Source organism: Idiotropiscis lumnitzeri, chromosome 14 (genome assembly GCF_059441095.1).
Source record: "Idiotropiscis lumnitzeri isolate Australia: NSW breed Sydney's pygmy pipehorse chromosome 14, RoL_Ilum_1.0, whole genome shotgun sequence".
Classification (NCBI taxonomy): domain Eukaryota; kingdom Metazoa; phylum Chordata; class Actinopteri; order Syngnathiformes; family Syngnathidae; genus Idiotropiscis; species Idiotropiscis lumnitzeri.
The window spans coordinates 1,090,897-1,109,092 of NC_142404.1; the positions used below are offsets into that span (position 1 = coordinate 1,090,897).

The window sequence follows — 18,196 nt, forward strand, 5'->3', positions numbered from 1 at the left end:
TGCTCCTTATCTCTGGTGACTTCAATCATGCTTCTCCTTCCTCTTCTCTGCCTTCATTCACACAATATGTAACCTGCCACACCAGAGACAATAAAATATTGGACCTTTTCTATGCCAACACCAAGGAGGCGTACACATCACTGCCCCTCCCCCCGCCGGGCAAAGCTGACCACAACTTGGCTGCTCTCCTGCATGTGTACAAACCTCTGGTCCGCAGGCAGCCAGCTGTGACATGCACAGTTCAGAGATGGTCTGGAGAAGCCGAGGAGGCCTTAAAGGACTGTTTCACACAACTGTGTGGGAGGTATTCAGCGAAGCCTACGGGGATGACATTAATGGTCTAACAGACACAATTACAGATTATATTAACTTCTGCATGGAGAACACCATTCTCACCAGGACAGTAAAATGTTTCTCCAACAACAAACCCTGGATCACACCGGACATTAAAGCTCACGTGAAGGAGAAGAGGGCTTTTGTGTCAGGCGACAAGGAGAAGCTGAAGAGAGTGCAACGTCAGCTCAGAAAGGAGGATCAGAGAAGGGAGAAAGTCCTTCAGGATGCGGATGGAGGAACAACTGCAGGAGAATAATGCCAGGGATGTCTGGAGGGGCCTGAAGACCATCTCAGGCCACGGACAACCAGGTAAGACCCAGAAGGGGGGGGCCTTCAGTGGGCAAATGAGTTGAACCTATTTTTCAATAGGTTTGATCAAATGCATGCCCCCGCTCAGTCTTCCCTGCTGCAGCCCCCACCAACTTCTCCAGCCACTGCGAACGAGACCCTCTCTCCCCCTCTATCTCCTTTCTTCTCTCCCCCTCTCTCTTCTCTCCCCTCTCTCTCTCCACAGGCTAAAGTTCCCAGCCACATGAGGCAACCACCACTTCCTTCTGCTCAGACTTGTTCCTCACAACATCTCAGGTGAAGAACCAGCTGAGGAAGATGAAGGTGAGGAAGGCAGCAGGCCCAGATGGGATTAGCTCCCAGCTCCTCAAATCCTGCGCAGACCAGCTGTGTGGAATTGTCCAGCACATGTTCAACCTGAGCTTGAAGCTGGGCAGAGTCCCCCAGCTGTGGAAAACATCGTGCCTGGTTCCGGTTCCAAAGACCCCCCATCCAAAGGAGCTCAACAACTTTAGACCAGTGGCGCTGACGTCTCATCTGATGAAGACCCTGGAGAGACTGGTCCTCGTCCATCTGCGCCCCCTGGTCAGCTCCTCAATGGACCCACTCCAGTTCGCATACCAGCCTGGCATCAGTGTGGATGATGCCATCATCTACCTGCTCCACACTTCACTCTCCCACCTGGAGAAGGCGGGGAGTACTGTGAGGATCATGTTCTTTGATTTCTCAAGTGCTTTCAACACCATCCAGCCCGCCTTATTGGGAGACAAGCTGGAGCAGGCGGGAGTGGCCCACCACCTCATCACATGGATCCACGACTACCTCACAAACCGGCCACTGTACGTGAGAACACAGGACTGTGTGTCTGACGTGCTCCTCTGCAGCATGGGCGCTCCGCAGGGAACTGTTCTGGCTTCCTTCCTGTTCACCCTCTACACCTCGGACTACAAATACAATTCCTCCACCTGTCACCTGCAGAAGTTCTCTGATGACTCTGCGATTATCGGCCTCCAAATCAACACTGAAAAATCCAAAGAGCTGGTGGTGGGTTTCTGCAAGCGTCGGCACTCTCCACCTGCACCAGTGAATATCCAGGGAACAGACGTTGAGAGGGTCTCAACTTACAAGTACCTGGGAGGTCATCTGAACAATAAACTGGACTGGAGCGACAACACAGACGCTCTCTATAGGAAGGAGTAGACTCTTCCTACTCAGGAGGCTGAGGTCCTTTAGCGTTCGGGGTACACTCCTCAGGAACTTCTATGACTTGGTGGTTTCATCATTTTCTATGGAGTGGTCTCCTGGGAAGGAAGCATCTCGGGCCGGGACAAAATGAGACTGGACAACCAAGTGAGGAGGGCCAGCTCTGTCCTGGGCTGCTCCCTGGACTCTGTGGACTCAGTGGAGGGCAGGAGGATGACGACAAAACTGTCATCAATGCTGGACAACCCAGCCCACCCACTCAATGACACTCTAAGAACACTCTACAGCTCCTTCAGTGATACTGTTACACCCTCGCTGTACGAAAGAGAGATTTCGCCGCTCCTTCCTGCTGGCTGCTGTCAGAATTTTTAACAAGAACATTAGGTCAGGCCTACAAACAGGCGGGCATTAGTGCAATTCTGCAGTCCTAGAATGCAATACTACTACTGTGCATTATCCAATGCTGTACTTAAATATTGACCAATGCTGTATTTCGTTTACCATTACAGTATTTGTATCAATACAGTACTTTTATCATTGCAGTATTTTCCATCATTGCAGTACTTTTATCATTGCAGTATTTTTTATCATTGCAGTACTTTTACCGTGACAGTACTTTTATCATTGCAGTATTTTCTATCATTGCAATATTTTTCTATTATTTCAGTACTCTTACCATTACAGTACTTTTATCATTGCAGTATTTTTATCATTGCAGTATTTTCTATCGTTCAGTATTTTTTTTTATCATTGCAGCGTTTTTATTTATTTCCCCTCTGTACCATGGACAGACATTAGGAGTATTTCCTTACACTTGTATATGTTGTGGGATGTAAGTGTGTATATACATGGGGATCTGTGTCTATACTTATATACCGTGTATATTTGCATGCTTTTTCTGAATGTCTGCTGCTAATGTTATACATTAACGGCTACATTACACCGCCGCCTCTGTGTGATCTATATCTTTGCTGCTGTAACACTGCAAATTTCCCCATTGTGGGACTATTAAAGGACATCTTAATCTTTATCTTTAAATGTTGCCCACATGGCATCCATTCTAGCCTGATCATCCTGGAAGGGGAAGCCCAGAGAGGGGGCTTGCCTAACATTCAATGAAAGGTCATTCCATAGGGAAGGACCAGCAACAGAAAAGGCAAAAATCCAAATGTATATAAAGAGTTGTAAACCAAAGACATCTATTGTTAGAATAATATTTAGAGGTTATTATACATTTGCCATGACGCAGGTTTATTTCAATGCATGGTGCGCATGACATGTTGCAAATTAGTGGAGTGGATTATGCTTGAGTGTTTACAGTTTGCTTCAAAGTGACCATGACTATACATTATGTGACTATGGTGTTTGGGTGATGGTGTGGGAGAAAGCTGGACAAAAGGGCAGCTGTCCACAATGTTGTAGTCTGTCTTATCATTTATGTTATTGCAAGCAAGAAACGTCCCAGGTTTAGACAACAGACAAAAAGCCCAAAGCATAACAGCACATCTCTCTAAACAGCCATGCAAATCTCTCTAAACAGCCATGTGATTGGCTGAGTCTGAGTGGCTCCCAGAAGGCATTGCTCTAATGGCTCCCAAGAAGCCATTGCTATATCTGTCACGATCGTGCCTTTGTGTTGCAGCCGAGCGGACGCGTTCACGAGACTCCCCAGCTGCAACCCATCATCACTTAATTGTGGACTATTTAAGCCTCCGACACGCACACTTGGATTATTGACCTACTTGCTCTCGCCTTGTGCCTTGCTATAGTCTTTGCCAAACTTTGCTCCGTGTGTTGATCGTGTTTGTTGTCTCTTTGTTTATTTCTACAGCTACGTTTCGGCTCGCTTTGTGTTTTTTCGATGATTGGATTCAACCTTACCCTTTGGAGGAAGGACATTCTCGTTTTCGGCTTTCTTGCGTTGCAAGCTCCTTTTGTTACTCGTTTTGCTTTTCCTGGGGGAAGATTGTTCCCCCAGCGTTTTTTGTTCACGTCTCCCGACGTCTTTAAGTATAGACCCTCTATTGTCTCTGATAGCAACTCTCCTTGCCTATCGCCTGCCAATTGTTTTTTGCCGGCCACAATAAATATTGTTTCCACCATATTTTCCCTTGTTTGCGATTTAAGAGTCCACCCACACCGCTTCCCAGCCCTGGCTGGGAAGCGTTCCTCACAGAATAATCCGACCATGGATTTGCAGACAAGGAGAAAATTTTTTATGCCTTGACCAGCCAAGGATGCCTAGTGGGCCAACAGGCGACTGAGCTCGCGACCCTGCGCGACGCGGTCGGCCAACTGGCCCAGCAACTCACGAGCCTAGGGGCCCGACTGAGTACCCCAGTTCACCCTGCCTCGCCGGTTCCCAACCCGGTCGATCCCCTTTCCGGGGTTCCGCCCCCAGGTTACCCGGTTAAGGAGCCTAACTTGGCTCATCCCGACCGCTACGGCGGAGAGCCCGGGCTTTGCGGCCCATTTATTCATCATTGTAGGCTGATTTTTGACCAGCAGCCCCTAACCTATGCGCTAGACAGTTCGAAAGTAGCGTTCATGATGAGCCTCCTGACTGGTCAAGCGAGTGCATGGGCCATGGCCGTGAGCAACGCGCGTCCCGAGATCCGCTCCTCGTTTCCCACCTTTCTGAACGAGTTCCGACGAGTGTTCCACCACCCGATCCGCGGGAAGGAGGCCGGAGCGGAATTACTGGACTGTATCCAAGGTTCACGGTCAGTTGCCGAGTACTCGATCACCTTCCGCACCCGAGCAGCGGAGAGCGGTTTCGATGACTGCGCCCTGAGGTCCGTTTTCCGGAGGGGTCTGAACCCGGCCCTCAAAGACGAGCTGGCAGCCCGCGACGACGCCGAGACGCTGGAGGAGCTGATCACCCTGGCGATTCGTCTGGACAACCGCCTGCGAGAGCGTCGTCGAGAGCGAGGGGTGGAGCAGCGTCGCGCCGAGCCACCGCGATTCCGGTTCCCCGAACCTGCGCCCGCCGACGAGCCCATGCAGATGGGGGCAAGCCGCCTGGCGTCGCGGGAGCACCCTCGAGAGCAGACGTGGAAGCAGCGCCGCTCGACCCATCCACGCACCCGGTCCCCCGGGTGGCCGCCCGCCGACGAGCCTCCGCGACGTCCGGACCTTCGAGAGAGGCAGCGCCGGCGCAGCACAGGGGCGTGCTTCTACTGCGGTCAGCAGGGACACCGAGTAGCAGAGTGCGCGGAGATGGCCGCCCGCCGAGAGTCATCCCCTCGCCGTCCCGCTCACTGTGAGTCCGCGGGACGCACCTCCGCGGCTCCAGGACCCCGGCAAGAACAGCCCGCCAGCGTGGCGGAGGGACAGGACCCCCCTGAGACTTGAGGTGGACGGGGAGATCATAGGGCTTAACGGGAGTGTTAAGATTCGCGCGCTGATTGACTCCGGGGCCGATGACTGCTTTATAGACGCGGGCTTAGTGTCCCAACTCGGTTGTGAGGTCACCGAGCTCAACAAATCGGAGAAACTTTATGACCTCGATGGTCGCGTGCTGGCCGACATCCGACGGCTGACCGAACCCCTTACGTTAAAATTGTCGGGCAACCACATCGAAAGGCGTTCGTTCTTTGTCATGCCCGCCAGGTCCGCCCCAGTCGTGTTGGGCATCCCGTGGCTAACCGCACACAACCCGGTCATCGACTGGAGCCGGCTCTCCCGCCAGAATTGGAGCCCATTCTGCTACGCGCACTGCCTACGGTCAGCCGGGGAGGGCGTGCGGCCCAGGTCGGTCCCCGAGGTAGAAATCGAGCTTGAAAACGTGCCTAGCATTCATCATGACATCCGCGCGGTTTTCAGCAAAGAAAGAGCCAAATCGCTCCCGCCGCACCGCCCATACGACTGCGCGATCGACTTAGTGCCCGACCCCGTCCTGCCGTCGGTACGGCTGTACAAGGTCTCGCAACCCGAACAGGCGGCTATGAAGGATTACATATCGGAGTCCCTCGCTGCGGGTTTGATAAGACCGTCCACATCTCCGGTAGGAGCCGGGCTCTTCTTTGTGGAAAAGAAAGATAAATCCCTCCGCCCTTGCGTAGACTATAAGGAACTAAACGCGATCACTGTAAAAAAACGCTACCCACTGCCCCTCCTGGACTCGGACTTCGCTCCTCTGCAATCCGCAACCATTTTTTCCAAATTAGACCTCCGCAGCGCGTACCACTTGGTCCGCATTAGAGAAGGGGATGAGTGGAAGACCACGTTTAAAACCCCACTTGGACATTTTGAGTACCTGGTCATGCCCTTTGGCTTATCAAATGCACCCGCGGTGTTCCAAGCCCTCATTAATGACGTTCTCAGAGATATGCTCAATGTTCGCTGTTTTGTCTACCTGGACGATATCCTTATATTCTCTCGGTCCCTAAAAGAACACCACCTCCATGTGCGATCCATCTTACAACGACTCCTGGAAAACAAACTATACGTTAAAGCAGAAAAGTGTGAATTCCACAAGACCTCGGTTTCGTTCTTAGGCTTCATTGTAGAGAACGGGCAATTAAAGGCCGACCCGGCCAAGACGCGCGTCGTCGTGGAGTGGCCGGTGCCCACTACACGCAAACAGCTGCAGAGATTCCTAGGGTTCGCGAATTTCTACCGCCGCTTCGTTAAAGACTATAGCCGCCGGGCGCTGCCGCTCACTCGCCTCACCTCAACGAAGGTCCGTTTCGCCTGGGACAGGGAAGCTGAGGGGGCGTTCGCGGGGTTAAAAGAGGCATTCACAAACCCACCCGTATTGCACCACCCTAACACCGATCTCCCCTTTGTTGTAGAGGTGGGGGACAAGTAGCAAACCTTCCCGTGGTGTCCCTCGTAATCCTTAACCGGAGACCGATTGCTACAATCTCATTCCATCCAAAAATCCAGCGGTGGTAAAAGGATCGACCCTCGACCGCTGAGATGTCGAAGCTAAAAATTATCAGCTTCAACGCGGAGGGCATGTCCCTTGCAAAGGCTGAACTGATTTCCCAGATGGATGCCGACATTGTCTGCATCCAAGAAACGCACAAGGCGGCAACCCCAGCAAAGATAAATGGGATGCACCTTGTTATTTTTCAAGAAAGCCAGACCCACGGTAGTGCAATTTTTGTGCGCGACTGTTTGCTTGTAAAAAGAAGTGATAACCTCTCAATCAACGGAGTTGAGGTCTTGATGCTGGAGACTGACTCGATCAGAGTTTTCTCTGTGTATAAGCCTCCACCGACACCCTTTTGCTGGCCCAATACGAACCTTGATGACAAGGTGTGTGTTGTTATAGGAGACTTCAACAGTCACAATACCACCTGGGGCTACCCCTCTAACAACTCAGACGGTGAGAGAGTTGAAGAGTGGGCGCTGGCAAACGATCTCTCTCTCCTCCACTCAGCTAAGGATAAACCATCCTTCCATAGCGCAAGGTGGAAAAGAGGGTATAACCCCGACCTCGCCTTTGTGTCGTCAAGATACCAGAACATATTTAAGAAATCCCTTGGTAAGCCAGTCCCCAGGTCTCAACATCGACCGCTTGTCCTTGAACTCTCGCCAGTGGTTAAACCTATCGAGTCGAAACCACTGATGAGGTTCAACTACGGTAGAGCCAACTGGCAGGGATTCACGCAAGATCTCGATTCCCAAATTGATGTAATTCTAGCTGAACCCTCACACTACGATGCTTTCACCTCTCTGGTGTGGAGTACAGCAAAGAAACAGATCCCAAGAGGATACTTTAAGCAGTATGTCCCTGGACTTGATGATGCATCAAAACAACTCTATGCTCAATATAATAGAGCATACGAAAATGACCCGTTCGCCGCTGAGACCATCGACCTCGGTGAATCCCTACTAACTTCCTTAGGGGAGGCAAGGAAAGAACGATGGGAAAATCTTGTGACATCAATCAATATGACGCATAATAGCAAAAAAGCTTGGAAGACCATCAACAAGCTTAATAGTAACTCGCAACCTGAGCAGCGGTGTGCGCAAGTAACACCAAACCAGGTAGCAACACAGTTACTATTGAATGGGAAACCATGCACCCGTGAACGCTCATACCTAAAGGCTATGCAAGCTGATATGCGTCTGACGATGGAGAATTGCACAGAGGAGTTCTTCCCATTCACCCCAGATGAACTCATTAATGCAATTAAGCATGTTAAGCTTGGCAAAGCGTGTGGTCTTGATGGGTTATCTCCTGATATGATCCTACACTTTGGTGACAAGACGCAAGAGTGGTTACGCACCCTCTACAACAACTGCGCAGCCACCAAGACTATACCGAAGATCTGGCGTAAGGCAAAGGTATCTGCCTTATTGAAACCAGAGAAGGATCCATCTCTCCCATCGAGCTACAGGCCTATTAGTCTGCTATGCATCCTGTTCAAGGTTTATGAACGTCTGATACTTTCACGAATAACTCCGACAGTTGAGGAACACCTCTCTCGTGACCAAGCCGGATTCAGAGCTGGAAGATCCTGCTGTGGCCAAGTACTAAACTTGGTACAGTACATTGAAGATGGCTTCCAGGAGGGTAAGATCACTGGGGCAGTTTTTGTCGATCTTTCCGCCGCTTACGATACAATCAACCACAGGAGACTAATGATTAAAGTGGCGAAAGTCATGAAGAACAAGAACATCGTTCAGATTATTGAGTCTCTCCTGAAACACCGCCGTTTCTTCGTCGAGATGAGTGGAAAACAAAGTAGATGGCGTGATCAGAAAAATGGCTTGCCCCAGGGTTCTGTGCTTGCACCTGCGCTCTTCAATTTGTACACAAATGACCAGCCAGAGTTCCGGAACATCAGACGTTTCATATACGCCGACGACCTTTGCATTGCCACACAGGCGAACACCTTTGAAGTTGTTGAAGAGCGACTGACATCTGCTTTGTCACAACTTTCACAATATTACAGGGACAATTTTCTAAACGCCAACCCCGGTAAAACCCAATCTTGCGCATTCCACTTAAAGAACTATCTCGCTAAGCGAGAGCTTAACATCAAATGGGACGGGGTCCCCCTGAAGAAAACCAAATTCCCAGTATACCTTGGCGTGACTCTGGATAGATCGCTAACATTTAGCGAACATGTGTCCAAGCTGCGAAAAAAGTTATCGTCTCGCAACAACTTAGTCAGCATCTTAGCCAACACTAAGTGGGGTGCAAATGCAGACACTTTGCGCATATCATCTTTAGCACTGTGTTTTTCCACCGCTGAATATTGTGCACCAGTCTGGGCACATTCAAGTCACGCTTCCAAGGTCGATGTTGAACTGAATAAGTGCTGCCGTGTTATCACAGGCACTTTAAAGTCAACACCACTCCCGGCTTTGTACTCTCTATCAGGAATAGCCCCTCCTGACATCCGCAGGGAGACAATTAGTAAAATCGAACGTCAGAAGCAGCTCGACGACCATCGTCACCCTCTGTTCGGTCACCAGGAGATCGAAGCAAGACTGCCTTCACGACGTGGCTTCAACACCGTTAGAGAACTTGGTGCAAGGACACCTACGAACTACCGTAACACCAGGTGGCAGGAGAGCTACGAGTACCAGAACATCAGTGTACCTAGCCCTTCTGAACACCTACCCCGTGGTTCAGACCTACCAAGGAAACATTGGGTCGCGCTCAATCGAGCGCGCTCTCAGGTTGCCAAGACGGGAGACAACCTGCACCGATGGGGATTCGCCGACTCCGCAAGATGCGAGTGTGGCGAAGCCATCCAAACCCTCGACCATCTGCTTCGACACTGCCCAGCAGGCCCAAGGTGCTCAGAAGAAGACCTACGAGATGCCACCGATACTGCCATTCGCTGGGTGGAAAGATGGGCTGATAAGCTATGAATGAATGTAGAGGTGGACGCCTCTGATTCTGGAGTGGGGACCGTCCTGTCGCAGCGGTCCCCGGTCGACCAACGTCTGCACCCCTGCGCCTTCTTCTCTCGCCGCCTCTCCCCAGCGGAGGCCAACTACGATGTGGGCAACCGGGAACTCCTGGCCGTGATCCTGGCCCTGCAGGAATGGCGGCACTGGCTGGAGGGCACCCAGGAGCCATTCATCATTTTTACGGACCACAAGAACCTGTCATACATTCGCCACATGAAAAGACTGAACCCCCGGCTGGCACTGTGTGCCTTGATCCTCAGCCGCTTCAACTACACAATGACTTACCGGCCGGGGGCACGCAACACCAAGCCCGACGCACTGTCACGCATCCACGACGCCTGGGAAGACGAGGAGGGGCCGGCGAGCGTGGTGCCCAGTCATCGCTTGGTGGGGGGCCTGCAATGGGAGGTCGAGCGGCGAATCCGAGAGGCTCAGGAAGAAAGTGGAGCCCCAGCGGAGTGTCCTTCCGGGCGCCTGTTCGTGCCGACTCGAGACCGGGCGGAGGTGATCCAGTGGGGCCATGCCTCCAAATTGGCCTGCCACCCGGGCATACGCCGTACCCTGGGTCTGATCGCCCAACGCTTTTGGTGGCCGTCGCTCAAAAAGGACGTGACGGCGTACATACAAGCCTGCCCACCATGCGCTGCCAGCAAGGCGTTGCACCAGCTCCCAGCGGGCCTACTGCACCCGCTTCCCGTTCCGGCGCGCCCCTGGTCCAACATTTCATTGGACTTTGTCACTGGCTTGCCCGTTTCCCGCGGGCACACTGTCGTCTTGACCATAGTGGACCGCTTCTCCAAGGCCGCCCATTTCGTTGCGCTACCTAAGCTCCCGACAGCCCTCGAAACAGCCAACCTGCTGGTCCAACACGTGGTACGACTCCATGGCATCCCCGACGATTTGGTGTCCGACCGAGGCCCGCAGTTCGTCTCCAAGGTGTGGAAGAAGTTCTGCCAGTGCCTCGGGGCGACATCCAGCCTCTCCTCAGGCTACCACCCGCAGACCAACGGTCAATCGGAGCGCGCCAATCAGGACCTTGAGTCCGCGCCCCGCTGCGTCTGCATGGACCAGCCGGCCACCTGGGTCGATCACCTGCCATGGATCGAGTACTCTCACAATACCCTGATCTCCTCAGCAACGGGTCGATCGCCATTCCAGACCGCCTACGGGTACCAACCTCCGCTGTTTCCGTCCCAACCCGGTTCTGAAGAGGTACCCTCGGTCCAGCAGCATCTAAAGCGAGCCCACCGGGCATGGAAAGAGGCTCGGGCCGCCCTGTCACGCACCGCGCAGCGGAACCGGCGCATCGCTGACCGTCGCCGCCGTCCAGCCCCGGGCTACCAAATCGGCGACAAGGTATGGCTGTCTACACGAGACCTCAATCTGGCTGGATCATCTCGCAAGCTTGGGCCACGTTACGTGGGCCCATTCGAAGTCGCAGCCATCATCAACCCGGTCTCGGTCCGCCTCAAATTACCCCCCACCATGAAGATACACCCCGTGTTCCACGTTTCGCTCATCAAGCCGGCCCCTACCTGCCCGCTGGTGCCGCCCGCCGCCCCACCACCACCTCCTAGGATCATCGACGGCGACCCGGTCAACACGGTGAAGGAGATCTTGGACTCCAGGCGCAGGGGAAGGGGGACTCAGTACCTGGTCGACTGGAAGGGCTATGGCCCAGAAGAACGGCAATGGATCCCTCGCTCCTGGATCATGTGTCCATCTCTACTACGAGATAACCACAACGCCCACCCAACGAAACCAGGTAGTCCGCCAAGGGGCGTCCGTTAAGGGGGGGCGTACTGTCACGATCGTGCCTTTGTGTTGCAGCCGAGTGGGCGTGGTCGACGGCGCGTTGCTCGGCGACGCGGCCGCGAGCGGACGCGTTCACAAGACTCCCCAGCTGCAACCCATCATCACTTAATTGTGGACTATTTAAGCCTCCGACACGCACACTTGCGTGTCGGATTATTGACCTACTTGCTCTCGCCTTGTGCCTTGCTATAGTCTTTGCCAAACTTTGCTCCGTGTGTTGATCGTGTTTGTTGTCTCTTTGTTTATTTCTACAGCTACGTTTCGGCTCGCTTTGTGTTTTTTCGATGATTGGATTCAACCTTACCCTTTGGAGGAAGGACATTCTCGTTTTCGGTTTTCTTGCGTTGCAAGCTCCTTTGTTACTCGTTTTGCTTTTCCTGGGGGAAGATTGTTCCCCCAGCGTTTTTCGTTCACGTCTCCCGACGTCTGTAAGTATAGACCCTCTATTGTCTCTGATAGCAACTCTCCTTGCCTATCGCCTGCCAATTGTTTTTTGCCGGCCACAATAAATATTGTTTCCACCATATTTTCCCTTGTTTGCGATTTAAGAGTCCACCCACACCGCTTCCCAGCGTTCCTCACAATATCATTTTGTGTTATTTTTATTTCTTTTTGGTATATTGATGGCATGAGAGATACATGTTTTGTGTTAATCTTATTTCTTTGTTTCATTGTTTGCTTGTATGCTGAGTTTATTTTTTATTTTTTTTTTTTTTTTGAAACCGTGACTCTAAGGAGTGTGGTGACCAGTGAAGTCCCTCCCCTGACATAGACTATTGCCATGATACCTATTATTGGTTAGACTCATTGTTAATGATAGCGATTGTCAATGGTATCATGGTAACTGTCTTTGAAATGTGGCGATTGCTTATGGTATTGATGCAAAGTGAATTGCCATGGGCTGAGTCAGCTCGAGCAGCCGAGCTATTGCTATGCTAAAAGCAGCTGAGCTAGCGCCTTGAGCAGCCGAGCTATTGCTATGCTAAAAGCAGCTGAGCTAGCGCCTTGAGCAGCCGAGCTATTGCTATGCTAAAAGCAGCTGAGCTAGCGCCTTGAGCAGCCGAGCTATTGCTATGCTAAAAGCAGCTGAGCTAGCGCCTTGAGCAGCCGAGCTATTGCTATGCTAAAAGCAGCTGAGCTAGCGCCTTGTAAGGCGGCGCGCCCAGTGTGTGCTTCAAAGACAGAAATAGCACCCTCAACAGGTGTTGCGCCCTTTGAGGCAGCGCGTCCTATGACTGCGAAAATACGGTACAAAAATAAACACTTAATGCAACAAATGCAGTATTGGTATTTGAGGTTATTGTGTGATTTGAAAAATGAAAAATGGCTCAATTACGCCATTAGAATTTTTTTGTGAAGCAGCCCTTTTTATACGTGTAAACAACCACCAGCAAAAGTTGGAGGCACAGCCCGGGATCTAAAAAAAAGTCTAAGGAACTCAAAAGGAAGTAGGCATATTGGCCTTTTCTATGGATGATATTTGATCAAAATTGTTTTTTTTTCTGATATACACATATACAAAAAAAATCACATTTCCAACATGCCAGTAGCCCAACGTTTCCAGGGCTGGGATGGCCTTTTTCTCTCTTTTTTTTTTTCCCTCCGCGTTCAATTGCATTTTTGACCCCCTAAACATGCACAGAAATTCACCAAATTTGGCAGTCCTCATCGGGTCTGGCAAGAAATTTGATATTTTGAAGTTGTAAGCGACGCAAACAAAATGGCTTTGTAGTGCCACCTAGAGTGGCAAAATGAAAAACAATCCCGGCCTGTTTGACCTAGGTTTACGAAAATTGGCAGGCACGTGTAGCACCCCGAGACGTACAAAAAAAGTCGTCTTCAGCCATGGTCTAAAATGAAAAGGAAGTGAATTGTGAATTTTTGAATGTCCAATTTTGGACAATTTTTTCACATTTACAGAGGTCATTCTTTTACACCCTGAACCTAGTTTTTCTCCGAGCAAGTTAACAAGGTCAACCTCATATTTGCTCGAATTTTGGGTGAAAAGCTGTGGGCGCGGCTTTGCACAGTTCGCTAATAAAACGACGCTGATTTCGAGGTTGTAAATATAAACAAAAACTCGTGAAACTTGCACACACATCAGGCCTGGCAAACTCATTAATATTTTACTTGCTAATTGTGCAATTTTTAAAAGATGGCAGGTTAGCGCCCCGTATGAATATTTTTTTAAAAACGCAACCTGGTTGTACGTATTACTTATATCAAGGAAAATTTGGCCAGAGAATAAATGAATGTTTTTCCACCAGTGGTTACCCAGATATATCTCATATTTGGCAATGCGCAGTCCACCAATAAAACAATGCTGATTTTGAATATGGGAAAAATGCAATGTTCAAGTGCTAATTTGAGCTGCAAGCAGCTAAGGCCTTCGCAACAATGTCCACGTTGGGGTAATTGCACGTTGGGATATTTGCACGTTGGGGTTCTTGCGCATCGATCAAGAAATATATATAATCAAAAAGGTTTTGCCAGGCCTGACGTGTGTAAAGGTATTTCGCCTCGGTTTAGAACCTCAAAAGCAGCATTATGTTTCTTTGCAAATGGCACATTGTCATCGCAACAGCGTACTCTAGGACATGGGTGAAAAAGTATGCCCCCAGTAAATGTGTAAAAATGGGTCAAAATGGACTTCCAAATACTCATTACTCATTTCCCGTACATGTTAGGGGATGGGTACGCAGAAGTCTTTCATGTACATATGAGGGTGAAATAGGTGCCTCCCAGTTTTTGTAGCCGTAGGGCAAACCTCTCCGGTAAAACTCTTGGGGGCGCTCCAGACCCATTTTTTTTGTACTCGTGTATGGAGACATTAAATGACAAATCGTTTGCCAGCCACGATGTGTGTGCTTTTGTTTCTTTGGTAAGTTTTTGTTCACATTTACTTCCTCAAAAATGTGAATCTTTACAGAGAACAATAATAATTGCAAAGGAAATAACTGTGTCCTTGCAGCGTTTGCTGCTCGGGCCCTAATAATAATAATAATTTCTACGAAAACAATAGTGCCCTTGCAGTGCTCCCTGCTTCGGCCTTAAAAATATAAAAAAACATATACAAACTTCATACAGTAATTCCACAATCCTCTATGTGGCTAGTGACGAACATGGGTTATTGCAGTATAATCACAAGCCAATGATGCATTGTTTACACCTGCCAGAGGCGGTGGCACTGGGCATGCCAATGAATGTTACACTCTAGAAACAGTTGTATTACAAACACAATTTAGGGTAAAAAAAATGGACCGATGCACCAATTTGACCCAACTTTATGAGTTGTTTTTGCAGAAAGTAACCCAAAAAAAGTCACACTTAGGTGACTTCAGTTTCAGTTAAGGCCATAGAGTCACACATTGACACATGGGCTAGGCAGAATCGCCTCCTTGTGGGTCGGCAGCCAAGAGTATAAGAGTAGGAATCCTGGAGAAGGGAATTAGACCTTCTTCCTCAATCTCGCAGATAAGGCTCCACGGGTGTGTCGCTCCCCTTCTGGCGTCCATTAAATAGTTCAACTGAGATTATGAAGTCTTCTGGAAATTACTATTAGCGTAGCATGCATTAAAGATAAAAAAAAACTGGCAGAAGGTCCCACAGAACGAAACAAGTGAACGTGTATTTACTATTTTATCATTCAATGAGGATGTGAACCCATCATTAATTATCAACTTCTGACGCTGAGGTAAGGGGATGTCACCTCCGGGTCATTAAGGAGATCATCAATCAAATTTGGACATAAAACGGCATTGTACCTCCTCCTCCTTATTGAAGAATCATAATACATTAATTATAAGAAGAATTGTTAAAACTGAGAATTTTTATTTTAAATGATTATCTGAAAACCTGAAATGGAAGAAGTAAAGAAGTAGACCATCATCATGTTCCTCACCTCCAAGGCCAATACCAAGAGCAAGAATGAAGACCATTGTGATACACGTTGCAATTATCAACTTCATGCGATGGGCCAGTAGTCTTTCTTTCCAGCCTTTCACCAAATCACCCTCTGTTGAAAGAGTATAGGTACAGAGTCTTTTACTGGGTACAAAAAAGTAACCGTAAACACTCTCTCCTTATATATTGACAAAAAGCTAAATGTTTCACCCCAAAGTTTGTATACACAAAACCAGAGGTGGGCATTTTACAAAATGTTGCCGGTCCGCCATTCATCACAACCTGGGTACCCGTCCGTCATTCGTCAGGTCCGTCATTTTTACAAGCCGAACCGAATTGTAATCGTAGAGTTGGTCAGTCCATCAGTTAGTCCGTTGGAAGTCCAGCAGTCTGTTATTTGATCTGTCAGTACATCTAGTCACACATCCGACCCTCAAAGAGGTTTGCCGGGACTTGCCCCATTACTGACGATTACTCTGACGCACAAAAAATCCACTTCTTTCACTGCTTGGTCCGTCTTTTTTTAAAAGAGTCCCGTCATTGTCTAGTCAACACAAAACGGACGCCCAGCAGTGACAGACTGATCAGTCAAGGTGAGTGGCTCAACATCATTATCAGAAATGAGTAGCACTCAAATTCTGCATTTTAGGATTAAAAAATGCAATGCAACAAAGCGCTTTGTTACAGCTCCATCTTTTGTGAAATGCGCAATATAAACAAAGTTGTATTTTATTGTATGGCTTACCCTCAGAAATAAACGTACACACACACAGAATGACAACTTTTTTAATACAACACAGGTTTTGTACAATTTCTGGATCACATTTGCTATCGTGAACAGTTGAATGTGCCTCTGTTATTTTTTTAGATCAGAGGAGTCAAGAACCAGTCCTGGAGGGACGCTTTCCTCCATGCTTTCAATCGCTCCCGGCTGCAACCCACCTGATTCAAATGATCAGCTCATCAGCAAGCTCTGAAGAAGCCTGATAAGTATCCTGCTCATTTGGATCAGGTGTGAGAGATGGAAAACATGCCATCAAGGACTGGAGTTTGACTCCCCTGGTTTAGATCAAGCTCAAACTATTGTATATTAACCCAATGTCAAATGATTTACAGCAACGTTGCTGTATTTTTACCTTGGTTCACAAACGTAAGAAAAAAAGTGCTCCTGGTAATTTTAATCACTCTTCACCTGCTTGATGGGTTGTTTTGCATACCAATAGCAAAGTAATCTGGACAAGCAGAACTCTGAAGACTTGATGTGTAAATACATTTTAAAACAGGGAAATTATTGTTTCAGCTGATTCAGGCCCTTTTCTAAAACCAGGAAATATTGCAAAGACACAGGTACCATTCAGGTCAATGTCAACCTGTCAGCAAAGAATGAATTTACATTTGACACAACCCAACCAAAGCATGCTCTAATTGCAGCTGGTGTCACCTCCTGATTGGGGATTATGGAGGATATTTCAGTGAGATAATGTGTTCTGTCAGCAGTGCTTTTGTTATTTCACACATTTTCTTTAGCTTGTTCAGGGTCACGTCACGTGAGCATCTCCGAGGCGACCATCTCTAATATTGTCTTTGTTTTTGTCATTTTCGTTTGCGTTTTGTGATCCTACGCCGTTTGCTTGCATGAGAGAAGAATTGCTAAGCATTAGGGAGTTTACTCTCTGACATTTTTCACCAACCTACACAAACTATGGCTACACTACACGGACTATGGAGACGCTGGAAAGGGAGTAAACAAGCCGGTGTGCTTGTCAATCTCCGACAGCATGATTTTCGGACACCGCTCCCATCGATCTATCTTGCTAACCTATGTTCTCTGCCAAACAAGATGAATGAACTTCTTCTCCTCACAAGGATCAACAAAACCTTTGCAGGTTCTGCAGTGCTGTGCTTCCATGGCTCATGGAACGCACCAACGCAACACTTACCGTCTTCACCAGGTTAGACCGCGTCATGGAACTTTTGTCTCGGCAGAGTTGACTTTAGCGTCACTAAATATCCAAAATACAACTACTTGGGGTTTGTGTAGGCATTGTTGCTTTTGGATGCTTCAGCCTGTGTAAGTGGAGAATCGATCGGCACGGTATTTTTGATTTTGTGGAGGTGATCACATGAGCTCACGTTTGATGTCAATAACTCCAAACTATTGTGCAGAATGCTTTTATACTTTCACAGGTTGAAGTGGACAACAGTAGTAATGTGCATTTGCATTTTAGTGCCGATCGGTCGCCGTTTTAGACAACGGAAGTGACAGTTTGAGCAATATTACTCGTTTGCCTCCCTGTTGTGACGTAGATGCTGAAACCAGAAAAAATAACAAGCCGAGCTTCAAAAGAAGGTGTGCCAATTTGTCGTAAATCTCATCACATAAAAAGCCTGCAAATCACTACGGAGTGTTTTTGGGGGGCATTTTAGTCCTGATGTTTCATTATATAAGTAGCAATGTTAACGCCATTGAAGCGTCCCTTTAAGGCAGTTCTCCCAAGTATTCGTAAGTCGGTCTTGGCCATTATCAACAGCAGTCTGTCTTCTGGTGGAGTACCCCAACAATTTAAACATGCTGTGGTGCAACCCTTGCTCAAGAAACCTGGCCTTGATCAAGAAGTACTGTTAAATTTTTAGACCCATTTCCAAGCTCCCTTTTATTGAAAAAAATCTGAGGAAACGTAGTGCATATGCAGTTAAAATCTTTCTTGAATTAACTCAACTCGACTGTATTTATAAAGCAACCACCTGTGATGTCCTGTGCTTTTAATGT

At 48.7% G+C, this 18,196-nt stretch overlaps 1 protein-coding gene across 1 annotated transcript in view; it reads right to left on the reverse strand.

Annotated features, from left to right (window-relative positions):
• LOC148323101 (uncharacterized) overlaps positions 1-18,196 on the reverse strand; it is a 175,044-nt gene that overhangs the window by 107,453 nt on the left and 49,395 nt on the right. Inside the window, exon 4 of the mRNA XM_088315645.1 lies at positions 15,425-15,538. Within this exon, the coding sequence (XP_088171771.1) occupies positions 15,425-15,538 (114 nt within the window). The remainder of the gene's footprint in view (positions 1-15,424; positions 15,539-18,196) is intronic.